This window comes from Brassica napus, chromosome C6 (assembly GCF_020379485.1).
Source record: "Brassica napus cultivar Da-Ae chromosome C6, Da-Ae, whole genome shotgun sequence".
Classification (NCBI taxonomy): Eukaryota; Viridiplantae; Streptophyta; class Magnoliopsida; order Brassicales; family Brassicaceae; genus Brassica; species Brassica napus.
This window is the reverse complement of record NC_063449.1, coordinates 45,639,190-45,650,862: the sequence shown is the minus strand read 5'-3', so window position 1 is coordinate 45,650,862 and position 11,673 is coordinate 45,639,190. Positions and strand designations below refer to the sequence as shown.

The window sequence follows — 11,673 nt, the reverse complement described above, 5'->3', positions numbered from 1 at the left end:
TTCAAAAATATATAGTGAGTTATATTTATGTGATGGGGATTCACTCAAACTGGAAGATAACTGTAGTGAAGTGCCCAAAGCAAAAGATCTTCATGGGACTCTATATGTCTTAAAAACCTTTTTCTCTCTCTATCCACAGAAAACCCAGCAACTTCCACTTTCAGAGATCAAAATTGTGTTGTCTCTAAAAAATGTTGAAGAGAGACTAATTCCATGGAGGCGTTTGCAGTCTTTTAGTTGATCCAGTCTTTCTCAGTTTCTCCAAGCAAAGAAAAGATTTGCATCTTTCTTGGATCTCTTTGGGGTATGTTGTGTGTGTGATGTTGATTATCACTTGGAAAATAAATGGCAGGATTTTTCTATCTAGGAGGGAGAGACAACAACAGCAGCAAACAAGATCATCATCAAGTTGACAAGGATCATCATCATCATCAAGACAAGAGTAACTATCTTTATCTTTACAAAGACGAGATCTATAACACCAACAAGGGTTTCGAGATTTGGCCTCCACAATACTTCCAACAACAACAAGAACAACAACAACATGTCACACCTCCTTCAAACTTCTACTCCTTTGGAATGGTCCCAAGCGGAAGCAGCAGCGGCAATAACAACAATAACAGGAGCCGGGGTTTATACATCAACGTAGTCTCCGATCATGAGCCGGGAGGATTCACCGTAACGAGACAAGGAGGTATGAATTGTCAAGATTGTGGGAATCAAGCTAAGAAAGATTGTCCTCATATGAGATGTAGAACTTGTTGTAAGAGCCGAGGCTTTCACTGTCAGACTCACGTTAAGAGCACTTGGGTTCCTGCTGCTAAACGCCGTGAGCGTTTGGCTCAACTCGCTTCCTTGCAGCACCATTCAGCCTCCAGCCGCGAAACGCCAAACGCAAACGCTAAACGCCTACGTGAAGTAGATGGTGGTGATAATGATGATGATAAAGACCATAATGGTGGTGGTGGATCGTCTCTTGCTACCCGTGTGGTGAATACTAATTTTAATTCAGGTAAACTTTGATCATGGTGTGTGTTTTTCCAATTGATGATAGCGAATTTAGCTTACAAGATTGGTTGAATCTTCAAGAAAAGTGTCAAAGTGTTAATTATGAATGTTTGTGGAGAAGTACAACATCATTTGCGTGTGAATGAGGATGTCCGCCGGATACTGCTGCTTTATTTTGTCTAAGTTACTGTTCCTTGGTAAACCTGACGACATAAAAGGGTTTATAACCAAGATCAATTTCATGTAACGTTATTCAATAGATATATAAAGATAGATTTGGGTATAAAATCAAGAACATGTACTAAAAGAGGCTTAAAAAGATAAGGTTTATTTTTTATTATTCTTATAGCTGTGAATGAAATTTAGGGTTGGAGGCGATTCAAAACTTACCACCGGAAGTTAGCTCACCGGCGGTTTTCCGATGCGTTCGAGTGAGCTCGATAGAAGAGGATGAAGATGATCAAGAATATGCTTATCAAACGGCTGTGAACATTGGGGGACATGTCTTCAAAGGCATTCTTTATGACCAAGGACCAGATCAAGATCACCACCACCAACTTAACCTCCTTGCATCCACTGCTACAACCACCAATGCCGAAGAGATTGCTGCAAAAACGGCGGTTACTATTGCCGGAAACAATAACAGTGGATTAATTCTTGATCCTTCGTCGCTTTATCCTACTCAACTCAACTCCTTCATCACCGGTACGCCATTCTTCACACCTCCGAGGGACTAAGTTATTGAATATTATTTCCGCTTTACAACGTTATAATAATAAGAGGCCTTTCTTTGTTGTTGTTGTTTTTGTATTCATCTTTGCCTTTTAAAAACTTCGTGCAAGTTCATAAAACTCCCTTAGCTAGGTTGTTACTTAGTGGTGATTAACATGCACATCGTACGCGGTACGCCTTTTTAAGAACATCAATGAGAGTTAAATTAATGTTTGAGTTTTAATTTTTGATATTTAATTTTATTGTTTGTTTACTGCACCTTCTCAGTTTCCTCTTGTGATTATTCGTTACATGAAACTGTCTCTAGTACAACTCTTTTTGGTTCATTGCGTAGTATCGATCTCTTTGTGTCAATTTCAATGTCGTTTAGTTGGAATTTTATGTATTACTAATTATCTCTCTTTTTAATTGGTGTACGATATATAGTACTTTTTAAGTAAAGGTCAAATCAGAAACTAATAAATAACAATATTTGTGGGTTTGATATTGAATTAGCTTTCTGGTTGGTGTTGAGCTCGAAGCTGCTTTTTCCCCCGTTTATCCGTTTGCTTGCTGGTTCCAAACGTGAGTTAACTAGGTTTCGTGTTCCATTGACGAAAGATTTGAAAAAAACATATTTTAAGAAGGCATTGAACAACTTTTATATTACCCAATGGAATTCCTTCGAATTCTCTATTGAAATATATCTAACATCTGGGAAGATGGAAAAATAAATTTTTTTTTTTTTTGAACAATAACTGGGCGACTTTAAATCTCATTCCTGCATTAACTTTAATCTACTTTTTGTACAAGTTTAATCTAGTTTATTACTCCATCCGTTCCTAAAAGATTTATATTCTAGAAAAAAAATTTGTTTCAAAAAGATACATATTTTATATTTTCAATGTAATTTTTGTCAACTAATCATGAGAAATTGTGAAGTCTAAGAATATTAATTACATTTTTTAAAATCTTATTGGTTTAAAAATATAGGAAATATAAAATTATAAAAAAACTATGCATTTATAGCTAAGTTTTAATATGTTTTATTAAAAAGTGTAAAAATTTTAAAACATAGATCTTTTAGGAATGGGAGAGTATATTTTATCTGGTTTGAGTCTAATAATTTCACACATATTTCCTTTATTTTGGCCACTTTGTTTTTACTTAGATAATATCGTGTCATTCCAGTAGATTCAACCCCTATCTACAACATAGGACGGTAAGGTTAAATATTTCGAGAATGTCAATTAATTGCGAGTCCATACGGAACATGTGATTTGTTAATCGGCGTAGCTAGATAAGTGTAAACGGATAGTAATATAGGGGTATTTATAACAAACTATGTGCTTCCCTGCAGAACCATGACAAGTTTAGCTATTTGATCACTACTTGCATGGATGTGGCTATTATTCGTCTGTAGCTTGTCCTCTTATTTGGTAACAATTTTTCCCTTACAGTTTGTAGTTTTATATACACATCTATAAGTGTTACAAAAAAAACACATCTATAAATGACTGTTATAGATGCACAATTACATATAGATGTCGTCTAAATTGGTTTCGTTGTCCTAGTAAAATGATATTTAATTAATATGACAGTATGTATGTGTGAACTGATACTGTATTATTGACAATAATGATTAGCTAGTACCGTGTATAGATTGCTTGATTTAGGACAGGTTAAAAGGACAGAGGAGAAGATGGAAGTTACTAAAAAATTGTAGTGTCTGACTCATGACATGTGATCTCTTCTTTCAGACTCTCTCGTTCAAATTTATTTTGTTTTGTTTTTAAAATATATCAATTTCCAAATAACTGTAACTGTTCAATAAATCACGATCATCCGCTCTGATACTATGCTTAATCAGTCTCACTTCTTGTTTCGCAAAAGCTCTACAGGATTATCCCATGGCTTTCCTTTTGCTAATAGCTTTTCTCTAGCCATATTTTCTTAATTAATTTTGGATTTCTTTATAGTATTATGTATTGATGAGGCACATGTGGTTCCGATGGTACGTATACTTTCCTCACAGTTCAAATGTTAGGCATCATCATCATTAATTATCATTAAAACGTTAGGTTAAGTTTGAAAGGATGGTTATTAGCGAGTAAATTGTTAATTAATTTTGTTGAAAAGGGAAACTTATGGGTCAAGAAGCAAGAAGCCAAGAAGTGTCCAAAGACTCGGCACATCATATCATTGTAAATATTGTAAAGTCTATGGTCAAGGTGAGAGACTAGTATCCAACAAAGATTTGAAATGCATTTTCAACTTCTGTTAAGCACATACCTAACTCGATTCTGATTGATAGGACACCTACTTTCTCTTTTATCTCAATCCCCTTTTCATAAATCATAGAAACCATCCACCCGTATATATCAAATAGTGACAATGTGAGCAAAATTCGTATATGCAATTTAACATTTTACCAAAAAAAATAAAAAATTTGGTATATGCATAAAAACAATTTAAGGCCCATTTGCGCATCTACACGTATGAAACAATTTTTTTGTTCATTTCACTTCTCTCACCTCCTAAAAACCAATCATTAATTAAAAAATATCATGTTGGAGTTGTTAGAATACGATATCTCACTTGTACTTATTTACCTTATAGTATATTATATATCTTTCATTAGTTCAGCGTAAATCTCTAGCTTCCAAGTTATAGGAACCGTGCGATTATTAGATTATATATGTAGTGTATGGCTATTGCCTGATAACAATACAAGTAAAATTTCTTTTTACACGCCATGTGATATACTTAATGTCGTCTTATATACAAACGATGTATATTTTCAATTCAGAATTTAAAGTCAATACTAAAACTTAGATGAATCATATGTTATTAGTTGAAAAAAGTAGATTTTAATGTAGATGTATAAACCAAATGAAAGACGATTAAAAAAGGTTCGTTAAAAGAAAGAGATTGGTCCCCCACTGTAACTGAGCGAAAGTTGTGGTTAGGGCTTCTCTTGGATTTAGTTAAATTCTGGAGGATAATTACTTGTTTGTCGTTTGTCCTATAAACGGCATCTATTTCTAATCTCGGTGTATTTATTAACACAATCGTGGTCCAGACAATGTGTTTGTATCCATTTAAATACACGATACATCAATGCATGTTAAATGTACAGATCAATTATTGTAAACGTAGTCCTAAAAATGAACGAATTATAATTTTAATGTTACTCAAAGATACTTATTATATTACATTAGCTTCAGTACGTCGATTGTATAGCCATCACAACCAAAGGCGCTACCCAAATGGGAATACAAATATATTTAAAGGAAAAGTGGCATGATCGATAACATGAGAAAGAGCAAGCAAACTTAGCTGCTGGGTTTCATCCATAACGTTATTAGGATCTTAAGAATCGGTGGTGTTCATATTATCTCACCTGTGTGTGTGTGTGTGTGTGTTTTTACATAATATTTTTTTGGATCCATAGATCTATACATTCATCTAAAAGGACACATATTGTAACTAACTGTGTGTCCAGGAATAGGCTTTTGCAAATAGAAAATGGGCCACTAAAACTAGGTTTCTTGGCGTATGGGCTTTTAGCCCAATTTAGTGACCGGTTGGGTCTCTCACAAGATTTTTCACCTCCGCTTCGAGTAAGAGGAACTCAGGGTTATAGTCAAAACACGAAGACGTAACAAAAACAAACGAAACAGAGTTTAGATTCAGAACTAAGTTAGAAGTAACTGTGAGAAGAGGAAGAAATATTTGATTTTAAGAAGAGAGAAAGTATCTGAGTTAACTATGTAGGACGATGGAAGTAACGTTCATGAACTTGATTTGGAAAAATCCGATCGACATGTTTGGTTGATGAAGAGCCCTGTAGTCGTCGCCAAGGCTTGGACCAAGCAGACTCCTCCTCCTCCTTCTTATTCTTTTTCTTCCTCGGTATTGAATAGTTCGGCGAAGGTTGTTCACTCCGTTGACACTCTACATGCCGAGCCCGAGATTTCGCCTCTCAGCTTTAGGGTTTCGAAAACCTTAGATTGTTGAATAAGTAGAGACATTAATAATGTTGACGTACGGGTTTATATTCTTGAAATTACATTATTTGGATAAGGAGGGACTCAAAGTTTGAATCTTCATTGAGTCTCTGAATGTAGCTTAGGGGAGAATCTTCCGCTGACTCCTGTTTGTTGTTGATTTATTGTTCTTATCAACTTATGTAATGGTATATATCAGTTCAACATGGAGATGGTTGGTGCTGAGGCCAATGGCTAGAATGCTTGATTTAGTTTTCTCCAATTCAAAGGTAACGCTTATTCTCTTCTCAATTATGTTTGCATATATGGAGTAAGATGTGGTAAGAGTAAATGAAACAGCAATTCTTCTGTCAGGCTAAAAAAAATGATTTAGGATCTGAATACAAGAAAACGTTACACAAAAAAAATATATATACAAGAAAACGATACAGGTGAGTGGGCAGTAAAATCAATCAATCAATCCCATGTGTAACACTATTTCCTATACTACATGTGCCATAGTCGCAATATTATAACACCTGAGACATTTTGACAAGAAGAAAAGTTATTTTAATTTGTATTATTAAAGCCAAATTAAGCAAATTATGAAAGTAAGTGTGTTGGTTTTGAAAAAAAAAAAATCATGTGGCCGTTTGGTTGGATTTAAACATATAACGAATATGAAGTCTTGTCTTAAGAGACGAGACGTCAATGTGTCTTCCACTACTTGAACATAAGCGTGATTTATCGTTTTGAAGATTCCAAGTTGTGTGTAGAAAGGGACGATGAACATTAATGACCTGGACTACATTATGTAAATTGGTAATGTACTTCACTCCTTTTTTTTTTTTGTGGCAGACACACTAATCGTGTTTACATTTTAATTTCTTCTTCTAAGGTTTCCATTTATTTCAGTTTTTCGATCACTTGAGTTTTGAATAACTCGAAAGAACTACATTAAATTTTCTTTGATCAGGAATACAAGTTTATAAAGATTTAATTCACTACTTTTACAAAAGCGATTACATTTTCGGTCATATTTGTAAAATTCTCAAAGTGAGTTAGTGGTCAACGAATAGACCTTAATTGGTCAGAAAGATGCAGCTTATGTAGCACAAAAGCGTGGCTAGATAAAAGAAAGAGATTTAATGATCATGTCGAAGGTGGAAACTGTGATCCTTTGATGGAAACTTTGGTGTCATAGAGACTACAAATTAAATTATGACAATTATATCGGTGGTTTAATCATGTCGGAATATCTGTAATAAGAAATCCTACCAAATTTCATGTAAAATATAATGGACTTCCTCATTATTAATCCATGCATGCATGCCAAACAAAAGCATTTGAGAGGTAACAAAACAAAATAGTAAATAGGAAGTCTATACTAGGGCTGGGCAAAAAACCCGGATCCGAAGAACCGAACCGAATCCGATCCGAAAAAGTAGTACTAAACCCGAACCGAAATTGATTAAATATCCGAACGGGTTCAAAATTTTGGTATCTAAAGAACCGAAACCAAACCTGACCCGAACCGAAGTATCTCGGGTACCCGAATGTAACCGAAATAGATTTATATACCTAAATATATTACTTATTTTTAGATTTAATATATATTAAGAACATCCAAAATATATAAGATACTTTTAAGTTGTCTAAAATACTTGAAAATATACGTAAATAGTCAAAAGTAAATGTCTAAAATAGCTAAAATATATTCAAAACACTAAAATGCTTAAAATATCTATTGATTTTCTATCCAAATATTGAAATCAAACCAATTTATATGTTAATTTTAGGTATTTTGACATATATTATACAAATTTATATGTAATATATTATTTTGTTTTATAGATTTTGAGAAATTTTAAGCATATAATGAATATTAAAATTTTAAAAATAATTTTGATTGGTTATCCGAACCCGAACCGAACCCAAACCGAAATTTAGAAATACCCAAATGGAACTGAAATCTTTAAATCCGAAAACCTGAAACCCGACTAGATCTGAACCGAACCCGAATGGGTATCCAAACGCCCACCCCTATATTTTACTAGTTTGTTTCTTTTTCCGGCAAATTAAATATACTGATATTATAACAAATTTACAAGACACAAACACAATTTCAATACACCCCTTAGTTCAAATATAAGAAACTAAAACAATTTCATTGTAGTTCAAACTATCTGTTTTTCATGTCAATAATATAAGGGCTAGGCAAAATACATGAATCTGAAGAACCGAACCGATCTCGATCCGAAAAAGTAGTACCAAACTCAAACCGAAATTGATTAAATATCTGAATTATTCAAAATTTTGTATTTTGAGAACCGAATCCGATCCGATCCGAACCGAAGTATTCCAGGTACCCGGATGTATCCGAAATAGATTTATAGACTTATATATATTAATTATTTTTAGATTTAATATATATAAAAACATCTAGAATATATATGATACTTTTAAGCTGGTTTAAATACTTGAAAATATATACAAATAATCAATAGTAAATATATAAAATATTAAAAGTATACTTAAAACACCAAAATACTTAAAATAATTATTGATTCTCTATCCAAATATTTGAACTAAAATAATTTATATGTTAAGTTTAGGTATTCTGACGTATGTTATTCAAATTTATATTTAATATATTATTTTGTTTATAGTTTTTGAGAAATTTAAAGTATATAAATATATAATGAAATTTTAAATTTTAAAAATAATTTAAATGGGTTATCCGAACTCGAACGGAACAAAAATCTGAAGTGACTCGAACTGAAATTTAGAAATATACTAAGAGTTTAATTAGCTTATTTCCGGTAGCCATAGCCCATATAGAGTTTGTCAATTACAATTGCTTTATTTTTCTATGAAGAAAATATAGTTGTTTTCTGTTGATATACGTATTGAAATTACGTTAGTGGTTTTAAGGGGCATGTCTTATACTATAATATGTTGAAGGGTCATACTTGTCTCTTTCTTATAGTGTTGTCGCACGTCGAGGTGTACTCCTAGTGACATCCACTTATCATCGCAATTCACAAACGAATCTAACGGCCTTCTTTCAAATATCAATCAAAACATCGGATGAATACTTTTTCTTTTGGATAAAACAACGGATGAAAATTTAGTAGACATAAATATATCACAAAATTAGAGCTGGATCAAGTATATACATTGATAGTTGTTTCATTTAATCCTATCTCATACCGGAACTCAAACTAATTAATACCTTGATTTATAGAAAGCCGGGTGTTGATTCAACTTCAAACGTGTGCAGTTACAGTACTTAAGCTTATAGTTGAAGAGATTTGTTCCCTTGTATTACAATGACCAAACACCATTAAATTGCAAGTACACTTACAAGGTATATACACAGTCATTAAGTGTGATCCATTTTTCAGAACTCTGTGTACGTTCTTCAGGTAATACGCTTCTGGTTCGGAACAGTTTTTTCTTTATTGTAGTCAAACGTGTACTATTATGAAGTATTGTCGTAAATACTTGAAGGCCCCTGTGTTGTCGTGAATAAGTGGCAGCATTTAGTGAATTGGATGATTAGCGAGCGAATACGTAAGTTTATAGCTTAGTCATATTAAGACTCTGAAACTATGCATGATCAGTTGCAGATCCATGAATAGTTTATATATATATATATTAAGGGAAAACATAAAATGGGTCTCAAAAATAAAAACGTAAGGGTTCAAAGTTAATATAAATCTTTTCTCAAAAAAAAAAAGTTAATATAAATCCAAAAGCATAAAGAAAATGAAATTATGGGATGTCACTTGAACATACTTGGTTCCGTTTTTCAAAAAAAAAAAACATACTTGGTTCCATGTAAGTCCTCTGTACGTGATCATCTCAAATATCTCTAAGTAATTACGTTATTTTATTTAGAAACTTAGGTTAAAAGATAATATTTGTGTATTAACATTCAAAAGAGGTCTTTCACAAAAAAAAACACTCAAAAGAGGAGTCAGAAAAGGAGAGAAATAGATCGGAGACAAGAAGATTCGCTCGTGGGCGAGCAAAGATGATAAAAATGAAATAAAGTGAGGAAGAAAGGAGACAAAGCAATTAAATATCCCAACTAAGAGTGGCCTCCCTGTTCTTCTTCGTCTGCTGGTATTGTTAAGCTGGGTCCTAACCCGACCCGTTTCTATCTTTGATGGGTCTTACCCGACCCGGTTTTGTACCCTTTACCTGTTGAGAGAATGAGACGATAAAAGTATAAACTTTATATAATGGTTTATTGTCTTCTTTTTCAACATACAAGGGGATTTCTTTTCTTCTTTTTAAACTAAAAAGGGTTTATCTTTGTCACAAAGACGAAAAATGTTAGTTAATAATTCCATTAATTGTATTTTAAATAATACTTTGTGAGCACTAGTTCCGGAAATTTGGGCGAATTAATAGTGAACCTTTAGTCTTTACCATACGCCCTTCTTTTTAAAATAAAATTGCTGTTTTTTTTTTTGCCAACAATAAAATTGCTGTTTAATTAGGTATCTTTCCTAACAATTTATTATTTTCACGAGTGAACTTACGAACAGATTACTAAAAAGGAATTCAGCCATATACTTTTTTCTTTATAATCGTTATATAGACTTGTTGCAAACTTTCATACATAACTATACTATTATTAATGCCTCTAAAGTCTAAACTACATTTCACATATAATCTAATACTAACTATAAACGTAGTACTTTCTTAAAAAAAAAACTATAAACGTAGTACATCGGTTATATAATATTGGTTACATAAATTATATACAGATAAGTAAAATCATATTCCATCCGTCTTGAAACGTTTTTAGCAACTAAAAGCATGATTATTGGAGAGTTCTAAGGGTGAAATTCTTATATTCCGATAAGAATATCTCATCCTAAGAACCCCCGATGATCATCCTCTAGTATTCTTTTATACTTTAAGAAAGGAGTATTTTGTGATGAAAGTCGTCGTACAAGTGGCACACGTATGCTCAACCGTATTCATAATGCCATTGTCGAGAAGATCCCTCCGATAAATACAGTGCAACATCCAAATCTAAACACAAATTTCATGTTGTACATATACTGATATACATATTAATCATTTCAAAAATATATATACGTTTGAATGATTAGAATAGGAAACTATTATTTCCTCTCTGAAGCCTTACGTAACAACTGGATCAACTATTCTTCGTGTTACTGAATTGGTAAAATTGAAGTTGTTCTTTCCAAATATATTGGTATTTATATGCCAATCACATTTATCACATTAAACGGTATGGAAACATTCCATATCCTCTTAATCATGAAAAAATACCACATTCACCACCAAAAAAATAGTTTATTAATTAGTTATATAGGCCTTATAATCGAATCTATAACCTAGCTTCGTGATCTCTATATTTTATGTTTTATCATGTTCTCAAATGATAGTTTTGTAGTTACCAAAGCAAAACAAGCATTTATTTTAACCTAAATTTTCCCCCTAAACTGCTTGTTTACAAAGAAAATTCCCCCTATACTGCAAACCATTCAAAATAATAAATAATTTTGAAGTATTTTACTAGAGCTGGGCAAAAAACAAGGATCTGAAGAACTGAACCGAACCCGATCCGAAAAAATAGTACTAAACCCAAACCGAAATTGATTAAATATTTGAACGGATTCAAAATTTTGGTATCTAAAGAACCGAAACCGAATCCGACCCGAACCGAAGTATCTCGGATACCCGAATGTAACCGAAATAGATTTATATACCTAAATATATTACTTATTTTTAGAGTTAATATATATTAAGAACATCCAAAATATATAAGATACTTTTAAGTTGTCTAAAATACTTGAAAATATACATAAATAGTCAAAAGTAAATGTTTAAAATAGCTAAAGTATATTCAAAACACAAAAATGCTTAAAATATCTATTGATTTTTTATCCAAATATTCAAATCAAACCAATTTATATGT

The 11,673-nt window shown here is 32.5% G+C and overlaps 1 protein-coding gene across 1 annotated transcript; it reads left to right on the top strand.

The window, feature by feature from the left end:
• The first annotated feature begins 71 nt into the window (after positions 1–71).
• Positions 72–1,972, top strand: LOC125589150 (protein SHI RELATED SEQUENCE 5-like). The gene is made up of 2 exons (XM_048761462.1): positions 72–1,012; positions 1,375–1,972. The coding sequence occupies exons 1-2, from the start codon at positions 346–348 to the stop codon at positions 1,743–1,745; spliced, it is 1,038 nt and encodes a 345-aa protein (XP_048617419.1). The 5' UTR covers positions 72–345; the 3' UTR covers positions 1,746–1,972.
• Positions 1,973–11,673: the final 9,701 nt, after the last annotated feature.